Genomic DNA, 26,600 nt, shown 5'->3' on the forward strand with positions numbered 1-26,600 from the left:
TTTATAGGACTTATTTTAAGCTTTGGGGGAACCACCAAGCTCCCCAACACTGGGGGCACCAACAAGCCTTTCACCAGTGGCGTCTCCGTGAACACTTGGGGCATTTGCACAGGGGGAAGCAGGAGAGATAGCCTTGGCTTCTTGAGGTCAAACTCATTGTCAGCAGTTTGTACAGTCATGAGTAAAGAGCTGGTAGCCTCTAAAATGGTGCGGAAAACACTAGGGGTTACCCACATGCCACTGAAACCTGATAAAAACTACTGAAGTAAATCCTAAGACTCTTGCTCCTGACACATACTCCCCGGGGGACCGATCCAGGGGCGTATGCACAGGGAAGACAGCAGCAGTCGCACCCCCAAAGGAGACAAAAGCAGTGAATGACTTCATCGGTGTCTTCATGGGCATTGCCAATAGAGACCCCTGGCACTGCATAGGAGGCCACAACCTACACTGCACACAGTGATGACTGTAAAAATTCATACCCCCTACACAAAGCATAGAGGTAGTGTAGATCTACAGCCCGTTTAGCCATAAACTGGCTGCAACACCCACCCTTCCCCCAGCAAACACAAACATCTTGCTTCCATTCCATTCAAAGTTAACCATCCACATTCACTTCTTGCAAAAGGAAATGAAAAAGTTTGGTGAGGAGCTGACAGTACATGAAGCTGAATCAAAAGTGAAGCTCTCTAGCTGGGAGAGGGGGTGGAGCCCCTAGGCCTGCACCCTCGCCACTGGATAACTGCTCATTGCCCAAGATTTATCGACCATCTCTAGCTCGCACTGAATCAATCTCCCTAATTGAAGGATAAGGGTTTGAATGCTGTGTAGATAACCGATATATGACAAGTAATGCTGTATTGCAGACCCTACTTCCTTACCAAAGACTCTGCTTTTCAAAGTTAAAGCTAGGGGCAAAAAGAATGGAGAAGAGCCTGTGATCCTGCCTCCATTCCAGACTTAGATCTATACATTACCATAGATGATTATTATCCCATAAGGGATCCTTGCTACCTATAACTCTGTTTAAGCAGTCACCACAAGACCAAGCACTAGGGCATCAAAGGACCTGTGGGTATTCCTGTAAAATAAAGGCCATGAAGGTGGCCTGTTGCATAGACACCCCAACCTTCAAACCCCTACCAACTACACATTCCTCTTGAAGGAAAGGGTGGGGGCTAGCCCCTGATTTCTCAAGTGTCAGTCCTAGTTGGTACCTAGACTCTTAGCAGTCTACGTGTATACATTAGGGATCAACTCCTGAAGTCCAAGAGATTGTGTTCTAGACCAACTTCTCATGATTCTGTCTGTCTGCTAACGAAGAGTTGCCAACACTCAGTTCCAAGGTATCAGGTCTTCTTCAGATAGCACTGCAGAGCTCTCATGTTTCACAAAAAACTCTTGTCTATGCCAGTTTCTGCTTCATGTAAAGATGTGACTGAGAAGAGCTCGAACCCTAGGTCGTGCTCTGGCAGGGTCCAAGTTTGGGGCCCTGGCACTAGATTAACAATATTCTACACTTGTCAGAGTGAGAGACTAAGGGAAAGAGACCATGTTCAGCACCTAACCTTAACAGAAGCCTTCTCAAAGGCTCGGACAAAGTACCGAGAACCGCAAGACTGTTAGAAGCCACTCCAGAGCATAGGCAACTCTTATGAGAAGGAAATACTTAATAGAAAAAAAAAAGTTATCCCCTTCTGCTGAAAGCCCATGCTCAAGTCTGAGTCGTATCCTTGACAGCCACTAATGAGAGGAGCTTCTCCAAGCCAAGAGGAGGAGGAACTATGTGATCTGGTCTAGAGATGATCAGACTTGAGAGGAATCCCTTTATGACATTCCATCATTGAGAATGGCCCACTTCCGAGGACAGCGAGGGCCAAACAAGTTCCTTAGGGATCCTGACATGGCAGAACAGGAAACCATTCGACGCAAGGCCATCCAGGAGCCACCCAATTCAACTCAAGTCCAGAGAAAGGACTTAACATTCCAAGTGGCCCCATGGGTGTTGGAAGAGACCCTGGGCACTTCTTGTTTAGCTGTATGGTGAACAGGTCGATCCCTGGATAACCCATCTAAACCAGAAGCTTCTCCATTATACCAGGATGTAAAGACCACTCTAACCCTATAACCTTCCCTTTGGCAACTAAGTGTGTCTACTAGCCCATTCCTCTTGCTTGGAATGTGATTGGCTGACAACTTCCTGGCATGGAATACAGTTCAGAAATGCATCTACTTCATCAGCTCGTACAGCTAGATGTAAGCCAAAACAGTGGTGTTGTTGCAACACTCACTAGAAGCCTGCTGAATGTTTTCGGAAAGCTTGCAGCGGTAAAAAGGCTGCTAGTCCCAGGGGATTCAAGAAATAGATGCTTCTTATTCTAGTCACACTTTTGAGATGACCCTGTCATCCAGGCCTGCGCCCCTCCCCTCTTTCGATGCATCTGAGCATAGTTGCATGTTGTTAAGAGGCAAGTCGAGTGGGACTCAACTATGAGGGTTCATCATTGGCTAACAAGCCTACTGTCTTGCTAAAGCAAGGAGGGATGGCAATCCTTGAAGACTAACCAGTGGGAGGATTACTCGCCTGTGCTCACCACCTGTTTGTAAACACCTCATTAACGATTTCAACAGCCATTCCAGTTTTAAAGACATACATATTTAAAAAAACGAAAGGTTTGCATACAGGCAGGAACAAATTATGATTATTCCATCTTTGGGGAATACACAGGTAAAATATAAAAATTGTAATCTGTTTTTCATGGGAGAAACTGGAAAGAATTTGGCAAGTACCTAAAAATACAAAAGCTGCTGGTCTTCATAACAAAAAAAAACAAAAAAATCCATTCCTACACAAACTTACATTATTACAGTACATAGATAAGGAAATTGGTTGAGGGTTCAAGAGGCGTTAATGCAACAGGAATGTGTTTCTTTATTTCTAATTTGGACTAAAATCATTAGTTTGAGTCACCTTCATGAACAGCACCTGATGCCTCGACAGGATGATGAACAAATCAAATGATAATGGTTCTTGACAACATACAACAATTTGCAAAGTACACAATGGAAAACTAAAACCTTACCTGAAGGGTTTGAAGGAAACTTTCGGTGGTCCATTTTGCTTAAATTTCTTCTGAATCATCTCATCTCTCTTCACTCCAAACTGAGGTTTGTCTTGTAATGTTTCTTCTCCCTGCTTAGGATCACTAAGTTCTAACTGTTCAAGCTCCCTTGCAATTGCACTTGCTGGATCATCCTCTGCTAACCTATTTTACGATATGCACCATATGAGATTATTTTAGAATTACAGAGTATTTCTTTGCAATTTCAATAAATGGGTCGCTACCTTATTTAGTCTCTTTAATGTCTCTTCACAATACTTGTCAATAAATAACGCCTGCAGTTTTTAAATGAATTACCTTAAATAACCCTAGTTTCAAGTTCAAACATTATTATTAAAGGAATTTGTAATGGACGTTCACTCGTAACAAAAAAGTACATTTCACGATAATTTTGTGAAAATAGTAAATATCGTGAATATAACACGAACTTTCTGAAATATCACACCATTATTGACATGATTACACATCTTCATTAATTATAAAGTAATTTATGTGTACAAAAATTTACAAAAAAGTTTTACTCATATACCAATACTGTACATACATTATACATAAAACAAATTTAAAAAGACTTCCCTCTGGTGATACAGTGTTCCCCATTTTGCATTAGCCATTGATGCAATCATATTAAAAATACTTTAATCCACTTCTTCTATGCTTCTTATCTCAGAGGTGGTAATGAAAAAGAAATTCCTTCAACTTTATCATAAATATAGATTCAAGAAGAAATTTGAATTTTTTCTTATCTATATAAACCAGAGGCACTCTAACACACTCAATGCACGTATCCGATGGGGAGCACATCCTGCCCCTACAGGAAGAGCAAAGGGAGTGAGGGTCTACTTCAGGCTTGGAAAGGAACGCTCCACACGACTTTCCGGCTCTAGGCCCAGGACAACGGCGGATCTGCTCCATAGCACACAACCACAAGGCACAGGAACGAAGGGAATCAACAAGGAATACACTTGGGAAGCACAAGGAAGGGTAGTGAACACGCAAGAACACAAGCGATAAGCACAAAGATACCACGCGGTAACCACGCAGGACACACGAGTCGGACACAAAGGGTCGAGAGAGACGAGAGCGGCGTGAGATATGGTATCACGTCGCGACCAGAGAACTTACTAACGGGACCCAAGCGGACCTCGACCTAGCTCAAGGCTACCCTCGGGGCACGTTCTCTCACTCCCGGGTTAGCCCTCCATAGAAAACGGGTGTAGGGTATACTACACAAAACTCTGGTCGGTAGAGAGGAGATTACAGGTAACTCCTAAGAAAGTAGTTCGAGGTAAGTATTTGTGTTGGAACAAACAATGTTTCATTTAATCATTAAAAAGGTAGTTGAAAGTGTGAGGGGTTAACTTCATCCATCCCCTATCACAAAATAGCCTCTTTTGTCTTCTTAGGCCCTGGTTTGAGACAAGTGATTAACTGGGAAAATCAACTTAAAAGAACTTTTCTATGGCTAGAAACAACACATTACAGTATAGTATGAAATTAAAGTGTCTTAATCTTCAAAGGTATCTAAATCATAGTGCTCTGATAAAAACAAATTTGATTTTAGCAGTATAGATAAGGAAGAGATTAACAGATAAATTTCAAGATATCCCAGAATGGCTAACCAGGGTTATAAAAAAGTAAAATATAAATGAAAGGTTTAGAGAAATTCCTTGCTAATTACACATACTATTTTTGGTGTACGGTATACAGTAGGTATACAATAGGTAACATGATTCATTAATTCATAGGCTGTCATTCCATATACAGTTTACTGTAAGGAAGATTTATTCTCTTCTTATACTCGCATTATAAACATTATATATTCTGCCTGAGCAAATATCTGGCAGTAATTTTAGCCTTCTGGAAGCGTTGTAAGCGTTATAGAGGCTCCAATGAGAACTATATCAAATGTCCTAACCTGGATTTATTTTCACGATGATCAATGACAGAAGAGTGGTGGGCCTTAAGTTCCAATGGATGTAGGTCATCTCCGTCTTCGTAGAGGTCCTCCTTTACACAAATTTTTCCTTGGTCAACAGAATTATTTGTCAGGCTTCCAGTCCACTCTGCAATGTAAATAAAAAGGAATGTTAAAATTCTCGAGTATCATCATAACTAAAAGGAATCACAGAATCTAACAAGTTCTGAAGATATACAGGTTGATTACAGTATTACAGCAATAAAATGTTTTACAGAACAGTAATACATTTTTTTTTATTTAACATAAAGTCAATAATCATGAAATACTTTACTATAGACAAACCCAATAATTTTAACATAAATTAACCATGTGTGTACTAACCCCGCATAATGTGCTTTAATTCTTCAGAAAAGCAAATATATGAATAAGAGTTAAAGGGTTGTAGCTGCAATGGTCCCAATTTTGACATAAGTAGAAAAAAAAAAACTACACTATTAAATACATATATCTTGTTATTAAAAACTAAAGGAAAAAGTCCATTTTACAGTAATACAGGTAATATGACAAATTCGTAGATAATTTGTATTTTTTCAAACTATACAAACCTTAGCTATTTACATGGGGTGATTACATCGGCGCAGCCGATGACGAGCCATAAAGTTTTAACGAGGGTTTCCTACCCCACCGCTAGCTAGCGAGGGGGTAGGGAGGGGTAGCTAGCTACCCCTCCCCCTCACACACGCCGGAGAATACTCCACTTAGAGGTAGGACTTATCTTGGGGGACAGGGTTGGCGGGCACATAACTGTAAATAGGTAAGGTTTGTATAGTTATGAAAAATACAAATAATCTACGAATTTGTCATTTGTTCCATAACTGAAATACAAACCACGCTATTTACATGGGGTGACTTAACCCTTAGGAAGGGTGGTAAGTCCCGGCCATACTGGCTTTGGCTTGCCCGGGGATTCCATATTCGAGCGATCAAGTACTCGGACAATAGGGAATCCCTGCTCCTCGCTGGCGGTTGTGAAACTGCCGCAGCCTACGTAAGGTGTGTGGGAAGGTGAAATTGACTTGTCCCAGGCAGTTGCCCTGGAGTCCCTCAGGAGGGAATCCAGGCTAGGACTCTCCCAATACCACCTCGTCAGGGTATGGGGACATGACAGTATTACACCTAATACTAGGAACACAAGGAAGCATGGTCTACCTGCAGTGGTTTGAGATCAGCTGTGCAGAGAACCCAGGATGATGCTTTCTCCGTGGGAGGAGAGGATGAAGAAAAGGATAAGGGCCAGACAGATCTTTTCATTCATGCAGACTAACACCAGGTAACAATGCCCTCAACCTTCTGCTACTTGTCCATCAAGGAGCCTGAGGTTTAGACCAGCTGTTGTGAAGCCACCACAGGGCCAATAGAAACGTATCGAGCCTCCTGTGGGTCATGTCTTGCAGGTAAGGGGCTGAGAAGAAGGTCTGATGCTTCAACATCCCCGCTTGTAGGACCTGCGTCACTGAAAGATGTTCCATGAAGGGCAGGGATGTATCTAAGCCCCTGACATCATGGGCTCTAGGGCGGTGCGACGGAGAAGGGTCAGGATTCAAGGCAGGGTGTAACACCCTGCGAATCCGGGCCGAGATGGTACTCCTGGAGACCCTTCTCCTCGTTACCCAGGATCCACGAACGAGACTTGGACCTGGAGACGAACTGCAGCTCTTCTCTGAAGACACCAGCTCGGACCCCCTACCGGCAAGGTAGGAGATGGACTGAGTCATCTGCAACAGGACGGAGACTCGAACCCTGGAAGGAGATGAAGCGGGTCCGGCACTCCCGGATTCTGAGTCTCGGCAACAAACCTCAGGGACGAACCTGAATGCTGCCTCCCCCTAACCCCCTGAATGGGCGAAGTCGTAAGAGAGACCATGTGACTCGCTTGGCTGAAGATAGGCTAGCAGGAACACTGTCTACCCAGAAGGTGGTGGGCTGGGGACTTACGTAGTGGTTCGTCAGGGGGTCTCTTTAGAGACTCGAACACTCGAACCACGTCCCAAGGAGGAGGTCTCACCTTCGACTGAGGGCAGGAGAGGACAAGGCTTCGCATGCGAAGTTAGAGTTCCAGCGGAGTGAGAAATGTTTGTCCCTAGAGCCAGGAGGCAAGCCTTAAGGCTGAGGGATAGCCTTTCACAGTCGAAACTGAAAGGCACACTTATCCCGCAATCCCACTAGGGGCTCCACTATTGCTGGAAGCAGCAACGTGTGGACGGATGCCCTCTCTCCGACACCGGTTACAGAAACTCGCCCTATCGCCTGGGAGATTACTTGTGGAAGACTTGCGCAATTTCCAGGCCTCCTTTTCGCCACTTGTTGCGAAAATCCTCTCTCTTTGAGGAGATGCTGGATAGACTCCCGGCGGGAAGAGGAGCAAGCTATGGAGGCAACACATCGATGGTGTCCCACCGTTGCTGGAAGGCCTCCAACCAGAGGGCCTTGGGATCCGTGACCGGGGAGCAGTACAGCGGGAGCTTGCAGCTCAGTGCTGTAGCGAACCGGTCCACCGAGGGAGCCCCACCGAGGCAGGACTTGTAGGCTACTTGAGAATCCAAAGACCACTCGGAATGTGGTGTCCGTGACACACTGCTCAGACTGTCGGAGAGCCAATTCCTTTGCCTGGAATCAAGCGAGCTGCCAAGGAGACCGAGGGGGACTCGGACCATCCTGGTATCTCTACCACAGGATGGGATGGTTGTACTGAAAGATACCTCCTTGTCTGGGCCAGAAAACCATCACTGTGGTGTGGTTGATCCTCATAACCACAGAGTAGTCCGCCCGGCTAGGTGGAGCTACTGAAAAGCCAGAAACACGGTTTCCGTCTCTAGTAGGACTAGAGAAGGTTCTTCCTGGTTCTGACCCCCGGCCTGAGGACCCGTGGATCAGAACGTGGGCCCCCCCTTTTCTTTGACTCGTCCGAAAACAGCATCAAGTTAGGGGGGAGGACGAGAAGGACCACTCCCTCTTGTAGGCCCTCGTCAGCTTCCCACCCCTATGGGTTCGTCTGGACCGGTTGTCCCCTAGGGGTCTCGGCGTCTGGGGAGACGTGCCCCCGACTCTCCCGCGCCTCGAGTCGCCACTGGAGAGAACTACGGGCCAGGGAGGAGAGACGTAACAACCTTGGGTTGGAGGGACTTCTCGTGTGAGGAAAGGTCTCGCGACCTTCCTCTGCCTTGGTACCCACCCCTCCACTCTACGAACATCCGGAGCGGAACGTTTAACAGACTCCGCCCAAGGGGGAGAATGATCGAGGGCTACAGGTAATTCCTCCGCAGGGGAAGAGAGTTCACCCGGAGGAGGACTACGCTTATAACAAGGTTCTCATTCAGCCCCTGGAGAAGAACCAAAAGCATAAGGAGATTGCCAATGTAGAGGCAATCTTCTCTCGCAAATGAGAGATATGTTCCCCTGAAGAGGAAGCTTGCCTTGAAGAGAGCCCTGCCACTGCCCCTGGTGGGTTAGCTAACTCCTCGGCGTCAGAACTAGACCCTCGGCCTGACCGACGGGCAACAATGCCTGCACCCACAAGAGGAGGATCAACCTCTGCAGAGGAAAGAGATGACCGCCTTCTCTCTTCTCCCCTTCGGAGGAGTTCGAAGAGAACTTCCTTCAAAGGGAGGCCATCGACGCCCAGCGATGGCCACAAAGACACAAGGTCTGGAAATGAACAAGCACTCCCTTCGCCTATCCAACAGGGTTGACCTGGAGTCACAAGCCCTGCGCTACTGCTCGGCCGTGCCCCGGAAGGGCCTAGTTGAGAATTAGCTTCGGGCAGACTTGGGCATAGAGGAAGCAGAAGCCCCCGATTTCTTCGATTTCGAGAAGACCCCGAAAGAAAAGATTCGTGCTTAGACTTCTTCTTACATGCAAACCCCTCCAACTGGGAGGCAGGCCACTCCCTACACTCGGAACAGGTGTTGTCCCGCGAACACTGACATCCTCGGCAAGCCAGGCATAAAAGGGGAGGGTCCATCTCCACCGATGACATGAAGGTACAGTAGACCCCCGGGGTACGGCGTCCCCAGCTTATATTTTTTTTTCACGTTACAGTGTGGAATACGATGTTTTTTCATCCCCTTGTTACGACATTTTTTCCCACCTTACGGCATCGAATTCCAAAACTCGAACTTGGCGGTTTTTACGTGTACGACTGCGCGAGTCACTAGCCTACCACCACGCTCATACGTCACTAGGAAGCTGGTCTGCTATTGGTCGGCGTCACTAAGATGCCGATACGCTATTGGCTGAAATCCCTCTCACAATGCCTGAGAGAGATGCTGCCTCTCTCTCTCTTTGTTATATGCGCGCTCAGTTTAGAATCTCATGTGCCTTTCGTAAAGACTTTATCTCGTGTGAGTGCTTGCGATATCATATTTTTTGTGCATTTTAGTGCTTAATTCTAACTTTAATTCCTTAGCCATGGGTCACAAGATTGCTAGTGATGTTAAAGGGAGAAGTAAGAAGATGATTACTATGGTAACGAAGCTGGAGATAATAAAGAAATACAAAGGCATGCGCATCGTTACCCTCGCTAGTATGTATGGCTGTAACCAGTCTACGATTGGTACAATTATCAAGAACAAGGAAGCCATTAAAGCAAGTAAGTCTTCTAAAGGCATAACTGTCCTTACCAGTGGAAGGACCTCAATCAACGACGAGATGGAGAGACTCCTCCTACTATGGATTAAAGAGAAAGAAATTGCTGGCGATACACTCATGCAATCGGTAATTTCACACAAGGCGAGCGCCATCTTCGCTGATCTCGTGGAAGCCCAGAGAGACGGCGGAGACGAAGGAACGTCGCAGCAAGCCCCCCAAGAGTTCAAGGTTTCTCATGGGTGGTTTGATCGTTTTAAGAAGAGGACTGGTATTCACTCAGTCATCAGCCATGGAGAGGCGGCCAGTTCTGACAAGAAAGCAGCAGAAGAATTCCTCTAGAAGTTTGAGAACGTAATTTCCAGAGAAGGCTACATTCCTCAGCAAGTGTTTAACTGTGATGAAACTGGCCTTTTCTGGAAGAAAATGCCCCGCCGTACATATGTCACAGCTGAAGAAAAGAAACTTCCTGGCCATAAACCGATGAAGGACAGACTTACGCTCGCATTTTGTGCAAACGCCAGTGGGGACTTGAAAATTAAGCCCCTACTGGTATACCACTCAGAGAATCCTCGTGCCTTCAAGGCACAAAATATCACGAAGGAGAGGCTCTCGGTATTTTGGAAGTCTAATGCCAATGCCTGGGTCACGAGGACCATATTTATTGAGTGGATAAACGTCTGCTTTGGTCCTGCTGTCAAGAACTTTTTAGAAGAGAACGATCTTCCACTCCTGGTACTGGACAATACCCCTGCTCACCCTCCTGGCCTTGAGGACATCATTCATCCTGACTTCTCCATCAAGGTTTTCTATCTGCCACCAAACACCACCCCTCTCCTCCAGCCTATGGACCAGCAAGTGATTGCCAACTTTAAGAAGCTTTACACGAAGCATCTGTTCAAAAGATGCTTCGAAGTGACCGAAAGCACTCAACTCACCCTCCGTGAATTTTGGAAGGGGCATTTTGACATCGTTCAATGCCTGAAGATGATCGACATAGCTTGGAATGAGGTTTCACGGCGCACCTTGAACTCCTCATGGAAGAAACTGTGGCCAGCTATTGTGGCAAAACGAGACTTTGAAGGTTTCGATACCTCAACCGAAGACAAGGCTGTTGATGATCCTGCCCCTGAGGGTGATGTTGAGGAAATAATTTCAATCAGGAGGTCCATGGGGCTTGTTGTCGATGAGGCTGACGTCCATAACCTTAACGAGGAGCACAGGGAGGAGCATACGACTTTAGACTTGAAGGAGTTGGAGGCAATGCAGTTGACCATCATTCAAGAAGAGCACAGCTCTAGTGGTGGTGAGGACGGGGGGAGACTGAAGAAACGACATTGTCAGAAATAAGGGAAGCTATCAGTTAGTATGAAAACCTTACGAGTTTCATTATATATATAAAAAAAAAAAAAAAACACCCAGAAAAACTTCACACAGGTCATCCTCTGGAGAGTGTTAATGACAAGTGTACGAGTCACTTTAGAAATATGTTGAGGAATCGTCAGAAGCAGGCTTCTTTGGAAAGATATTTCTCCAAAAGGGAAGTGTCAGAAAGCAAAGATGATAATAGTGATTCTATTAAAAAACCTAAAAAAAGAGTAACTTTTTAAGTTCTAAAAATGATATTTTCAATTTAAAATAAATTTTTGAATATATTTACCCGGTGAATATATTTATAGCTTACGTCTCCGACGGTCGACAGATTCCAAAAACTCGCGAGCGATCGCCATGAAGGCTGCCGGGTGTGCCCACCAGCGCCGACTATCGGCCAGATACCGCATATACTTCTCCATAAATTCAGTTCTTCTCAGACCGTAGGGTCTCTATCGGGGAGGAAGGGAGGGCCTTTAATTATATATATTCACCGGGTAAGTGTATTAAAAAATTTATTTTAAATTGAAAATATAATTTTTAAATATTAAACTTAGCCGGTGAATATATATATAGCTGATTCACACCCATGGTGGTGGGTTGAGACCAGTATTAAAACAATTAAGGCGTATATGCTCAAGAGTTTTTGACAAATATTCAAAAAACAAACTTAAGTATAGGTACCTGATAAGGAAGCTGACTCTGATGAATATTCTTACTCATTAGTCCGCTATCCTTATGAAGCCCAGCGATCCTCTCAGGATGCTGAAAGACTTCTAGGAGCTGTTATAATCAGGGTGAACACCCCTACAACAGGACCTCATCAATACCCTTAATCTGGGCGCTCTCAAGAAACAATATTTTGACCACCCGCCAAATCAAAAGATTGCGAAGACTTCTTAGTCTCCCGTACAACCCAAAACAATATTAAAAATTTCAAGAGAAGATTAAAAGGATATTGGGATTAAGGGAATGTAGTGGTAGAACCTTCACCCACTACTGCACTCGCTGCTACGAATGGTCCCAACGTGTAGCAGTCCTCATAAAGAGTCTGGACATCTTTCAAGTAATATGAAGTGAACACCGACTTGCTTCTCCAAAAGGTCGCGTCCATAATACTTCTAAGGGATCTATTTTGTTTAAATGCTACTGAAGTTGCTACCGCTCTAACTTCATGAGCCTTAACTTTAAGCAAATTACGATCCTTCTCACTTAAATGAGAGTGTGCCTCTCTAATCAATAGTCTAAGAAAATAAGACAACGCATTCTTCGACATAGGCAAAGAGGGCTTTTTAACGGAGCACCATAAGGCCTCTGAAAAAACCTCACAACAGTTTAGTTCTAGATAAATAAAACTAAGAGCTCTAACGGGGCACAGCACTCTTTCAATTTCATTCCCAACAATCTAAGATAGACTGGGAAGTTCAAACGATTTAGGCCATGGACGAGACGGAAGTTCATTTTTGGCCAAAAAAACCAAGCTGAAGAGAGCACCTGCTTTATTAGCAGAGAAGCCGATATTCTTGCTAAAAGCATGTATCTCACTAACCCTTTTCGCAGAAGCCAAGCTCACCAAGAAAAGTGTCTTGAGGGTAAGATCCTTCAGGGAGGCCGAACTTAACGGTTCAAACCTGTCTGACATAAGGAACTGCAGGACCACGTCCAAGTTCCAAGCAGGAGTAGAAATATGACGCTCCTTGGAAGTCTCGAAAAACTTAAGAAGGTCTTGAAGATCTTTGTTATTAGATAGATCCAAATTTCTATGCTTGAAAACAGAAGCTAACATGCTTCTGTAGCCTTTAATGGTAGATGCAGAAAAGGAGCGACCATTTCTCAGATAAAGCAGAAAATCTGCAATCTGCGCTACAGAGGTACTGGAAGAGGAAATAGAGGACTTGCACCAGTCTCTAAATACCTCCCATTTAGATTGATAAATCCTGATGGTAGAGGATCTTCTAGCCCTCGCGATCGCTCTAGCTGCCTCCTTCGAAAACCCTCGAGCTCTAGAGTGTCTTTCGATAGTCTGAGGGCAGTTAGACGAAGCGCGGGGAGGCTTTGATGAAATCTCTTTACGTGAGGCTGACGCAGGAGATTCATCCGCAACGGTAGACTTCTTGGAATGTCTACTAGCCATAGAAGCACCTCTGTGAACCACTCACTCGCGGGCCAGAGGGGAGCAACCAACGTCAACCTGGTCCCTTCGTGAGAGGCGAACTTCTGAAGAACCTTGTCTAGATGTCTAGGTGAGACCAGTCCAGCAGGAAAGCGTCTATGTGAGCTGCCTCTGGATATGGAACTGGAGAGCAGTAAGTCAAGAGCCTCTTTGTCAGTGAAGTCGCAAAAAGATCTATGGTGGGTTGACCCCATGACATCCATAGCTTCTCGCACACAGTCTTGTGCAACGTCCACTCCATGGAGATGACTTGTCCTCTTCTGCTGAGGCAGTCCGCTAAGACATTCATTTCTCCTTGCACAAATCTCGTCAAAAGAGAGATGTTACTAGCCTTAAATGGAGTTCCTTCTGATCCGTGGACCAAAGACCCGAGCACTCCAGACTGTCCAGTGGCGCTCCCCAACCCAAATCCGATGCATCTGAATACAACATATGGTTTGGGTTCTTGATCGCAAGAGAAAGACCTTCTCGAAGTCTGACGTTGCTGTCCCACCAAGTCAGACATGTCTAGACTGAGTTGGAGTTGGGATAGAGATACTCTCTAAGCCCTTCTCCTTGTTCCAATGGTTTAGGTGAAATTGGAGAGGGCAAAGGTTGAGTCTCCCCAGAGAGATAAACTGCTCCAGCGATGAAAGAGTTCCCACGAGGCTCGTTCAAACTCTTAAAGAGCAACTGTTTTTCTCTTGCAAGTGACAGACTTTTAACAGAGCTTGTTCCATTCTTGTGGAAGACGAAAAGGCCCGAAAAATTCGACACTGTATCTCCATCCCCAAAAAAAGAATAGTCTGGGATGGAGTACTGTAAGTTACGACTTCTCTACGTTCACTATGAGACCTAGCTCCTTGGTTAGGTCTATTGTCCATTTGAGGTTCTCCAGACAGCGATTTAATGACGACGCCCTGATTAGCCAGTCGTCAAAATAAAGGGAGGCTCTGATCCCTGAAAAATGTAGAAAGCTTGCTACATTTTGCATGAGCCTTGTAAAAACAAGAGGAGCAGGACTGAGGCCGAAGCACAGTGCTCGAAATTGGTACACTACTTTCCCGTCCACAAACCTCAGATATTGTTGAAAGTTTGGATGAATCGGGATGTGGAAGTATGCATCCTGAAGGTCGAGAGAGACCATCCAGTCGCCTTCTCTTACTGCTGCCAAGACAGATTTGGTAGTCTTCATCGTGAACTTTGTCTTGACAATGAACACATTGAGTGCACTTGTCTTCATCGTGAACTTTGTCTTGACAATGAACACATTGAGTGCACTTACATCTTAAGTACTCCTGCAGTGAACGTGGATGCCAGTTCATTGGAGCCATCCCTTATGGCCTTGTTCATGCATGACATAATTTGTACAGCAATACATTGTCAGCTGGAGAGACCTTCTTACTTAAGGCTCCCAGGGACCAATCCAAAAAAAAAAAATACTTCAAACGCTCGAAAAACTCCTTTCAGGGGATGGTCTAGCTCTGAAGAAGACCATAAAATCTTGGAGCGTCTCATGGCTAGACGACGAGGAGAGTCCACTAGGCTTAAGAAATCTCCCTGGGCAGAGGCAGGTACTCCCAAGCCGAGAACTTCTCCTGTGTCACACCAGATGCTCGAGTGAGAAGCTAATTAAGAAGGAGGAAAAGCAAAAGCAGACTTCCTAAACTTCTCCTGGATTCCAACCAGTCTCCCAGTAAGAGCATGGCTCTCTTGGAAAAACGAGAGAGAACTGACTTCGTATATGTAGGAGTCGAAGAAAGTCATGCCAAGAGTAAACTCAGACGGCGGAGAACGAGGAGCAGCCGTTACAAAACGAGTAGGACAAAATTTCCCTAAAGAAATTCATAATTTAAAAACAAGGGATTGTTGGACAACCCTAGGTTACTCCTCTTCTGAATGAATCCCCAAAGGTACATTAGTTGAAAGGGGGTCATCAACTTCTTCAGAAGGCACATCATCTGATAAATCTAAAGTCTTGCGAGAAGGAGATTTATATTCAGAATGATGTGAATGAAAAGCCTGACAGGCTACATCAACTTGTATATGAACAGAAGTTAAAGTTGGAGGGTCGATGTCACGTTGTGACTGCAGAGAATGTTATTCTACTACACGTCGTGACAGAAGTGACTGACGTTCAAACGTCACGTAGTAACAGCGGTGACTGCTGTTCGATGCTATATCGTGACTACGGTGACTGACCCTTAACGTCACGTCGTGTCTACGGTGTCTACCGCTCAATGTCACGTCGTGTCTGCGGTGTCTGCAGCTCAACGTCACGTCGTGTCTGCGGTGTCTGCAGCTCAACGTCACGTCGTGTCTGCGGTGTTTGCAGCTCAACGTCACGCCGTGACTACGATGGCTGACGTTCAAAGTCTCGGAGGAACTGCAGTGACTGCTGATCAAAGTCATGACTCGACTTAACTGACTTCGAGATTTATGCTCCGCATCTCGTTTAACAGCAAAGCCGACACTAGGGATAACGTCAGCGTGGCGTAACAAACCTCGTTTAGAAGGTTGAAGACCTGAATCACGTATCCCAGAACCGTGACGTACAATAAGCAAAGGATCCTTTCGCACAGGAACAGGATCGTAAGCTTTCATGAAAGAAGAAAGCTTTAACAGCATATCTTGCAAAACACTTAACTTCAGGTCAACCGCACTCTGAATAGATCATGACGTCGGAAACGTCTGTACATGAACGTCATCACTATGAATGGGACTCTCATGATGACTACAGCTAGGACGTTGAACTTGTTCTGAAGGAACTAATTAACGTTTCAACCGTCTCAAAACCTTACGCCAAGGTTTTTAACAAGACGAATCATCAGAAGACGAGGAGAACTTCGTCTCTCCTGTCTTATGGTAAGGACGTGCTTGAAGAGCAACGTCTGATACCTTTGAGGGAACGGCTGTTCGATGGTTTACACCTCTCACTCCCTTAGGTCCTACGACATTCCTTCTCCCTGGGGTAGGGGAGCCTGAAAGAGGTCTCGGACTAGGCAATGACAAGCACGAACAAACAAACCCTCCGCAACACTGAACATGTTTTTCGCACTTTCTTCACTGACATTGCATTTTTTAATAATTTCACATTAGACATGAATAAAGCTGATTTCTACCTGAAACACGCAATTCTCCCTTAAATCAAAAGGTTAGAATTGCGAAATATGTCGTATAATGTAAGCTCATTAGTACAAAATAAAACACACATGCAAAAATTAATACTGTAAACATATATATATATAGATAAAACGGAAATATATAAAGTTAAAAAGATCAGTGACTTGGGAGGAGACTAAAACTAAATCACTAAGGACTACGTTTTCAATCTCTCACCGAACAGTGCCTTGGGATGAGAATTAAAACTAAAACGTTTTATCCTCTCTCCCCGTACAGAGACTTGGGACGAGAGTAAATATCTGAATCGAGAACAACGTTACTCACTCCCAAACTCCTTGTACAGAGATTTGGGACGAGAATAAAGATCGGATCGTTCTCTCTTTCTCTCTCTCTTGCCACTCACAAGAGAAAGGCTCACTCCCTCTTCGTCAATAAAAAGGTTATTTGACTAAAGGAAAATACTAAAAGAATTAAGAAATTGAAAATTAACATGTTCCTTTAAATTAGTATTTAAAAAACTTCAGTTTGTAAGAAGAATGAACAAAACGTCAAAAACGATTTACTCTTTCTGCAAAGTGAAACCGTGATTCTCTCTTTCTCTATCGTAACGATAGAGCGCAAACTGCGTAGCATAAATAAACCAAACGTTAGTTCATCTTTAAAAACAGCACGAAGACTATTCAAAGAATAAATTTCTTAAAATATTTTCTAAAAATATTCATCTCATCAATCTAAACAAATATAAAAGTTGAATGGGCTCAACGTTGTTTAACTTCATTTTCCAAGTCAGTACCGCCTACAAAGAATAGGCATAAGTCGCTTATAAACAAAATTATAACATTTATCTCGGTGCTTAGTATAAATGGAAAGGGAATCGAAGAGGCTTAATAAAGGCGGGCGAGACATAAAATATATAGAGGTAAATCTATAAAAATCAACAATAATTTATAAAGTGATAAAATAATTACTAAAAGCCTTTAACACACTTCCGTACACTGAGGGAAGGGTCGGCCAACTTTTCTCTATGGAAAATCCAGAGAGAGATTAAAAAGGCAAGGGTAGAAAAAAAATTTTCTCTCCTTTCAAAAGAATTTCTTTTGAAGATCGTATTGCTTGAGAATAATCCAACACGGCGAAAGCCATAAAACCATGAACAAGTACTTCACCAATCAGTAGAAACTTGAGGTTAAGCGCGAGCGGAACCAATGCTGTCACTACCACCGACAGAGAAGAACTGAACTTATGGAGAAGTATATGCGGTATCTGGCCGATAGTCGGCGCTGGTGGGCACACCCGGCAGCCTTCATGGCGATCGCTCGCGAGTTTTTGGAATCTGTCGACCGTCGGAGACGTAAGCTATATATATATTCACCGGCTAAGTTTAATATTTAAAACATATGTGTACAGTATATGGTCAGGCTCTAGGACATAGTCTCGTCCCTTGTCCCTGCCATTCATGAACAACTTTTAAACCTTTTAAATATCCTTTCAATGTCCTTGGATAAACAAAGAATAAGTTCTTGACTATTTAGCATCCAACACCACCTAGTCACTTTGCTCTACGATGTTCTACCTTCCTGGCTGATGTCTGCTCATGATTACCACCACACAGATAAGGCATTGCTTGTGGAATTTTCTGTTGATGCAACTCTAAATTCAAAATAATTCTACTATCATTAGATTTCAACCTGAAGGCCCGCTCGTAAATACATTATTCAATGCAGGTATTTAAAACTGAAAAATAACTAAAACATTCAACAACAGACAGATAATCGACAGGTTTTTGTGGATGCCACCATCAAGGAAAATCCGAAAGCATTTCAAACCGCAGTAGAACTTCAAAAGTTCAAAGTTGGAGCAAATGTTTTTATGTTGACCAGGCTGACATGAGTCTTTTTATAGTTTATATAAAACATATCTGTTTTTGACGTTATTAATAGTTTATATAGGACATATCTGTATTGACGCTGTTACTGTTTTTAGAATGATTTATATTGTTAATTTATTCTCATCATTTATTTATTTCCTTATTTCCTTACCTCACTGGGCTATTTTTCCCTATTGGAGCCCTTGGGCTTATAGCATCTTGCTTTTCCAACTAGGGTTGTAGCTTGGCTAGTAATAATAATAATAATAATTCAAAAGTCTGTTAAATACATTGAGGTCAATCACACCAACATATTTTATATATCTTAAAAAAGCGATAAAAAAGTTCTAACAAACTTAAAAGGAGCAAATCGTAACTGATATTGCGTACAGAATTCCTCAACTAACAAACTTAATATGTTCAAAGAAGATGTTAACAAGTCGACTTTTGTTAAATTTTGTCCTTACCCCTGCCATGAGGGAGACATTCAGATGGAAGTACCCAAGTCCGGAGATCCTTATAGAGGTGAGTTACTTAGATACTAAATAGTTTTTTGCGTAGTTTTCCCTAAGTCTCATGTTCCGTTTTGGGTCAGGAGAACCTAGTCTCCTATCTAGGTTCAATCTTATTATCCAGCCGGTCTCTCGGCCCGTAAGACCACCCCCGCCTCCTAAAGTATAAGTCTCCTAAGAAAGTAGTTCGAGGTAAGTACTCCGTGTTGGAACAAATAACAAATTTTAAGTAATTTGTATTTTTCCTAACAGTACTTACCTGGAACTACTTTCGGGTTATGGCCCGCCCATCCTTCCCCGAGTGTCTTACGGGACTTTGATACCATATCTATCATAAACTTACTGGTGACTGAGACCTGGCCACGCGCGCTCACTGACCCGGGTTGCCGCAGGGCGCGTACTCATCCGCTTCAGAGGGACCCACTATAGAAAACGGAGATAGGGGAACTACACAAAATTCTGGTCAGTTGGGAGGAGAATCCCAGATACTCCTAAGAAAGTAGTTCGAGGTAAGTACTCCGTGTTGGAACAATTAAAATTTCAGTTGGATTTGTGTTTGTATCTCCAAATGTTTTAAAAGCTGAGATTGATTGATTGATTCGAAGTTCTCTGCCATCTTGACATCGAAGGTCATTGACGCCGATATCGTTTACTATAAATAAAGATTGAAAGAATATTCAATTAAAACCACAGAAGCAAATATGTTATAAAAGTTAAATAGCATTAAGTTGATAACCTTCTACATTATTCATACTTTCTATCAAGAATTAGAACATTACAACATCTTCAAGTTTCAAACGCAAGAAGTACTCACTCTGCCAGCTGCTTCCCAAGCATTCCCGTGTGACGATTCAAACTGCGCCATGTCCGGGTATTCCCCGCACAGCACGGCTCCGACTATGTGCGAAGTGGGGACCCTCACTGTCCCCTTTGCTTTCATGGCCTTCGGACTTTCGAACTCTCCGTTGAACATCGCCCTCGCCTGAGGAGAATTTGATGTTTTAACTGATATCTAAAAACAAGATAAGTGAAATTAAAAAAGGCTGGTAATAAAACCATCATTTATTTAATCATATATATAAATTTAAATTTAACTTACTGTGACATCTACAAATGATAAATAAAATGACTAACTGCTGGTAATAAAAACAATTTTTCTAATCATACATATAAATTGAAGGTGTAAGTATCCAAAATCCAGCATTCAAATTATCCCCAGGATAATGTCTGATGACTGGTATTTATAAGAAAAGCTATACAGTACATACATATTCAATATATGATAAATGTTAACCCTTTTACCCACAAAGGACATACTGGTACGTTTCACAAAACTCATCCCTTTACCCCCCATGGACGTACCGGTACGTCCTTGCAAAAAACTGCTATTTACATTTTTTTTGCATATTTTTGATAGGTTTTTTGAGAAACTTCAGGCATTTTCCAAGGGAATGAGACCAACTTGACTTCTCTATGACTAAAATTAAGGCTGTTAGAGCAATTTAAATAGGATATACTGCAAAATGTGTTTGAAAAAAATAACCCCCAAGGGTTAAGGGTGGGAAAGTTCCAAATAGCCTGGGGGGTAAAAGGGTTAAAATAGCAATGGACTGATGGCTCCCAATGCAAAACCTTTCTTGCTCATTAACCATCTCGTATGTTTTGCACAACAGCTCAAAGTATCCCTTGCACACTGCACCATAAGGGACAAATTTACTTATGCGTCACACGCACGGTGATATAATGTCACCGTTTATGTAATGATACATAACTGAACATTTGCCTGTCGTAGGAGGCAATTACTGACCACATATCTCTATCAACATAAATAACTAGAGGGGCACTCAGCCAAGAGAATGACTTTGCCACACAAAGCATTCATACTTCATTCATAACTCCGATGTATTTTCTTCAAAATCTAATGGCTTTGTTCTTAGGTCACACCCCACATTATCATTATTATTAAATGCTAAGCTACTACCCTAGCTGGAAAAGCAGGATGCTATAAGCCCAGGAGGCCCCAACAGGGAAAATAGCCCAGCGAGGAAAGGAAACAAGGAAAAATAAACATTGAAATAAATATTTCCCATATAAACTATAAAAAGTTTAACAAAACAAGAGAAAGAGAAGTTAGACAGAATAGTGAGCCCGAGTGTACCCTCAAGCAAGGGAACCCTAACCCAAGACAGTTGAAGACCATGGTACAGAGGCTATGGCACTAACCAAAACTAGAGATCAATGGTTTGATTTTGGAGTGTCCTTCTCCTAGAAGAGCTGCCACCCAGAGTTAAAGAGTCTCTTCTACCTTACCCAAAAGGAAAGTAGCCACTGAACAATTACAGTGCTGTAATTAACCCCTTGAGTGGAGAAGAATTGTTTGGTAATCTCAGTGTGGTCAGGTGTATGAGGACAGAGGAGAATCTGTAAAGAATAGGCCAGACTATGTCCACCATGTTTCGTCAAAATTGGTTCAGTAGTTTTTCCATAATGTTGTTCAAGAAAAAATAAACTAACACAATATTTGCGATCTACTTAGCATTGCGATTATTTTCAAAGTACCGTTGCGTACTTGTACTTAGATGTACTTTATCTAAAATGTTAGGGTAGTTTGTAGCGCTACGGCCAAGCGCCCTAATTTGCTTATTATCGCTCCGACTGTTATCTTGTATAGAATAAAAACATTTGGAAATGGTCTACAGATCTTAAATATGTTGTGTAAGGGAGGGGGGTGTCCGGGGGGGGCAGCCCCCCTGGGTAAGGACACAGCTTTTAGCATAGGTTAGGTGGGTTTTTTAAGTTAGCTTCTCCCATCGTACTCGTAGGTAAGGAAACTGTTGTGTGAGGGGGGGGGGGGGTCCGGGGGGCGAAGCCCCCCTGGGTAAGGATACGGCTTTTAGCATAGGTTAGGTGGGTTTTTTAAGTTAGTTTCTCCCGCCAAAATCGCTTTTAGAACGACGGCCACAGTTCAGAATATTCCCATTTTCTACGGGATCTGGCCGTCACCCTACAAAGGCTTCAAATATGTTATTTTCATTAGTAAAATAAATTTTTGAATATACTTACCCGATAATCATGTAGCTGTCAACTCTGTTGCCCGACAGAATTCTACGGAAGGGATACGCCAGCGATCGCTATACAAGAGGGGGGTGTACTCACAAGCGCCACCTGTGGCCAGGTACTGCAGTACTTCTTGTTGACACCACTTCAATTTTTCCTCGGTCCACTGGTTCTATGGGGAGGAAGGGTGGGTCAATTAAATCATGATTATCGGGTAAGTATATTCAAAAATTTATTTTACTAATGAAAATAACATTTTTCAATATTAAACTTACCCGATAATCATGTAGCTGATTCACACCCAGGGAGGTGGGTGAAAACCAGTGTACATGTATATCAAGAAGCTAAGTATCCCGTATTTCATATTATCAGTTATTCAAAATAACAATGAAATTACAAGTACCTGGTAAGGAAGTCGACTTGAGCCATTACTCTGCCTTAAATAAGTTCGTCTTCCTTACTGAGCGCAGCGTTCCTCTTAGGAGGCTGAACAACTCTAAGGTGCTGAAGTATCAAGGGCTGCAACCCATACTAAAGGACCTCATCACAACCTTTAACCTCGGCGCTTCTCAAGAAAGAATTGACCACCCGCCAAATCAACAAGGATGTGGAAGGCTTCTTAGCCGACCGTACAACCCATAAAAAGTATTCAAGAGAAAGGTTAAAAGGTTATGGGATTATGGGAATGTAGTGGCTGAGCCCTCGCCTACTACTGCATTCGTTGCTACGAATGGTCCCAGGGTGTAGCAGTACTCGTAAAGAGACTGGACATCTTTGAGATAGAATGATGCGAACACTGACTTGCTTCTCCAATAGGTTGCATCCATAACACTCTGCAGAGAATGGCTCTGTTTGAAGGCCACTGAAGTAGCCACAGCTCCCACTTCATGTGTCCTTACCTTCAGCAAAGCAAGGTCTTCTTCCTTCAGATGAGAATGTGCTTCCCTAATCAGAAGCCTGAATAGTAAGAAACTGAGTGCTTGAATAAAAAATAACCCTTGGGGGTTAAGGGTTGGAAATTTCCAAATAGCCTGGGGGTAAAAGGGTTAACTCTCCCCAAGAAAACTTTCCTCACCTCAGAAGGAAAGTAAAGCTGTGATCACTACTCGGAACTATCGAGATGCGAGCTTGTTGCAAACTCGGACTGTTCACCAGGCAGACAACACCGGGTAAAAGCTTTGTTTACGTAAAGAGGAATGAATCGGGAAGGAAAATTCTATTTAGATGGCAAACTGATTTTTTATGTTCCATGCTATTTTGGTTCTTTCCTTTATCCATTGTCTGAAAGAAGAAACTTCCATCCATAATGAACATATTGCTGAAACAACAGCAATTTCAGACTCCTCGTTGATGACTTTGGGTTCAAAACAGAATACAGTAATGCCTCAAAACGCAAAATTAATTGGTTCCGTAATGGCTTTCGTAAAGTTATCTTTTTGTGTCGCGAGTCGCCTTTTACATGTAAATAGTCTAATTCGTTTATACCCTACAAAAAACACCACATTATATGACTATAAAAAGGATACGCACCACTAAACAGTACTAAATGTATGAAAAGTACTGTATTTTGATAATTTAATAACAAATTAACCTATGATAATCTGTAAAAGAAGATTTTAATTAGAGCAAACAGTAAAAATACAGTAATAAAAATGTGGAACCTTACCTTTGGAGTGAGGCGATATCTGAGAGAGAAGTGCAGGGTAGTAGAGGAGGAACAAAATGGTGGAAAACGTTTACAAGCGGCAGAAAACGTAGACACTTAACTTTACAAAACAGATGTATGAATGACAGAAAACATTAACACTTAATTTTAGGATACATTTGCAAAGGGCAGGAAATAATAACACAACTTTACGATAAACTTAAAAATTTCTTTTGTTTTCTTTTTCTTTTACTTTATGTTTTGTATTTTCTAAATTCAATTACACTACGTATTTCCTTCATCACTGCCACTTTTCTTTCGTTTCTTAGCTGGTGCTTGGTCTGCTTCTACCGAAGGCCTCTTTCTAAAATAATCGTCCAAAGAAGCTTGTTTCTGCTTGCTTCTTAAAATTTTCCTGAAATGACTCAGGCAAACTTCATTACAGTACCCAAGCGCATGACCTGTGAGAAATTTTTCTGGGTGTCTCTTTTCTACGAGAGCCATCATTTTAAAGTAGCCATCTAGACTCTCCTTAACTTCTGCCATTGTCAGTGGGTCATCCTCCTACTGTACTCTTCCTGAACGGCGTTCACTCGCATGGCCTCAAAGTCCTTTAGGTCATCCGCCGTAAGTTCCTCTTGGTGCTCCTCGATTAGCTCATCAATGTCTGCCTCATCAACTCCCAGACCCATGGACTTCCCGAGCAACAGGTTCAGGATCGTCAACATTTTCAGAATCGGCTTCAGCTTGGTCTGTGTGGAAGCCCTCAAAATCTTGTACGGAGACGGCATCAGGCCACAGCTTCTTCCAAGCAGAGTTCAAGGTGCGCCTCGAAACCTCCTGCCAAGCTTGATCGATGATTTTAAGGCATATGACAATATCAAAATGCTCTTTCCAAATTGACGAAAGGTGAGGTTTGTGCTCTCAATGATTTTGAAACATCTCTTGAAGAGACATTTCGTATAAAGCTTCTTAAAGTTTGAAATCACTCGCTGGTCCATGGGCTGTTGTTCGGTGGAAGATAGAAAACCTTGATGAAGGAATATTCTGCTACAACATCTTCATCGAGGGGAGGAGGGTGAACAGGGGCATTGTCCAGCACCAGAAGACATTTCATAGGGAGGCGCTTCTCTTCCAAATACTGTTTCACAGTTGGGCCAAAACAAATATTTATCCGATCGATGAACAATTGTCTTGTTACCCAGGCTTTTTCATTAGCCCTCCACAACACGTTTAGATCTTCCTTAGTGACTGTATGGATCTTAAAGGCTCGATGAGTATTGGAGTGATACACCAGCAGGTGTTTCCCTTTGCAATCCCCACTGGCATTTGCACAGAGTGCAAGGGTAAGCCTGTCCTTCATAGGCTTATGCCCAGGTAGCCTCTTTTCTTCTGCCGTGATGTACGTTCGACGAGACATTTTTTTTCCAAAAAAGCCCAGTCTCGTCACAATTGAAGACTTGCTGGGGACTGTAGCCTTCCCGGACAGTCAACTCATCGAACATCTTAACAAAGGCTTCAGCCGCTTTCGTGTCCGAGCTTGCAGCCTCCCCATGACGCACCACCGAATGAACGCCTGAACGTCTCTTAAATTTTTCAAACCACCCACGAGAAGCCTTGAACCCTGAGGGTTCCTGCTTCGATGTTCCTTCTCCTGCATCGGCTTCAGCCTGAGCAAGCACGAGATCACCGAAAATGGCACTGGCTTTCTGGCAGATTATCGCTTCAGTGATAGTGCCTCCAGCCATTTCTTTGTCCTTTACCAAGACAAGCAGCAGTTTCTCCATCTCATCGTGGACGTGGCTCCTCTTGCTGGAGAAAACAGTCACACCCTTAGCAGGTGTTGCTGGTTTGATAGCTTCCTTCTGCTTCAGGAACGTTCCTATCGTAGACAGATTTCGGCCATATTCCTTCGCGAGCACACTTAACCGCATGCCAGCCTCGTATTTCTTGATTATTTCCATCTTCACCTCCATGGAAAGCATCATCCTCTTCTTTCCCTTGACATCAGCGACTTTCTTGGGACCCATGGCTAATGATGTGATTTAATATCACACACGATACAGTAGTGTACAATTATCAAGAGAGAAATCACAAATACTAAGTCTATGGGCACGATACCGCTGCCGAAACGAAAACACATAGGAATGCCAATGCGTAGATGCACAATAGGATACAGTACAGTAGATGCTGAACAATAGGAGAGCAGGATCTCCTGATGGTAACTAGCATCCGAGTGGGGAGATAACCAATGGGAACACGGGAGGATGGTAGCGAGTCTATGGGCTGACGGCGTGCGAATTTTAGAATCCGTCTCGGAAAGATTTGTTTCGAGAATTCACAACAATCAAACTACAAAGAATAAATTTAAATCAGTAATGTAATCATTTTGATCTGTTTTAGTATGCTATATTGAAGTGCATTTCTCTACATTTTCTCCTACAATTGAGTGCAAACATTTCTTTGAGTCTTCCTATGATCTGATAACCCATAAAGTATCATTAGTTTCCTTAACCCTTTTACCCCCAGGGTATTTGGAAATTTCCAACCCTTAACCCCCAGGGGTTATTCTTTTTCAAGCACATTTTGCAGTATATATTTTTAAAATTTCTCTAACTGCCTTAATTTTTGTCATAGAGAGGTCAGGTTGGTCTCATTCTCTTGGAAAATGCCTGAAGCTTCTCAAAAAATTATCAAAAATATGCAAAAAAAATTTTAAATAGCAGTTTTTTGCAAGGACGTACCGGTACGTCCATGGGGGTAAAGGGATGAGTTTTGTGAAACGTACCAGTACGTCCTTTGGGGGTAAAAGGGTTAATCTGTTTATGTCCAAAATGACTACTCCATATTCATGAAAGTAGATTACTCAAGTTCAAAGTTTACATATCTGTTTCGCAGAATTGACATGAATACGCCAAAATTATAGTTAAAACTTGCAGCAAATGTTTTTAGGTTGAACAGGCTGACATGAGTCTTTTTATTGTTTATATTTGAAATATCAGTTTTAATGTTATTACTGTATTGTTTTTAGAATATTTTATTTTAATTATTCATTACTTCTTATATCGTTTATTTATTTCCTTTCCTCACTGGCCTATTACTATTATTATTATTACTAGCTAAGCTACAACCCTAGTTGGAAAAGCAAGATACTATAAGCCCAAGGGCTCCAACAGGGAAAAATAG

At 43.0% G+C, this 26,600-nt stretch overlaps 2 protein-coding genes across 3 annotated transcripts in view; both read right to left on the reverse strand.

Moving 5' to 3' along the window:
- LOC137616689 (uncharacterized) overlaps positions 1–19,714 on the reverse strand; it is a 59,007-nt gene extending 39,293 nt beyond the window's left edge. Inside the window, exons 1-3 of one of the 2 annotated variants that reach the window (XR_011039485.1) lie at positions 19,527–19,714; positions 5,041–5,188; positions 3,084–3,266 (exon numbers count right to left, since the gene is read on the reverse strand). Coding sequence is in view for 1 of the 2 variants with exons in the window: in XM_068346649.1 (XP_068202750.1) it covers positions 19,527–19,685 (159 nt within the window). In the remaining variant the exon portion in view is untranslated. The remainder of the gene's footprint in view (positions 1–3,083; positions 3,267–5,040; positions 5,189–19,526) is intronic. The other variant, XM_068346649.1, reaches the window with a different exon arrangement.
- A 4,248-nt stretch (positions 19,715–23,962) lies between these two features.
- On the reverse strand, positions 23,963–25,378 carry LOC137616121 (tigger transposable element-derived protein 1-like). The gene is made up of 3 exons (XM_068345800.1): positions 24,918–25,378; positions 24,445–24,736; positions 23,963–24,166 (listed from the first exon to the last, which is right to left on the reverse strand). Exons 1-3 carry the CDS (start codon positions 25,376–25,378, stop codon positions 23,963–23,965), a joined length of 957 nt encoding a protein of 318 aa, XP_068201901.1.
- Between the last annotated feature and the right edge of the window lie 1,222 nt (positions 25,379–26,600).

Source organism: Palaemon carinicauda, chromosome 2 (assembly GCF_036898095.1).
Source record: "Palaemon carinicauda isolate YSFRI2023 chromosome 2, ASM3689809v2, whole genome shotgun sequence".
Taxonomy (NCBI): domain Eukaryota; kingdom Metazoa; phylum Arthropoda; class Malacostraca; order Decapoda; family Palaemonidae; genus Palaemon; species Palaemon carinicauda.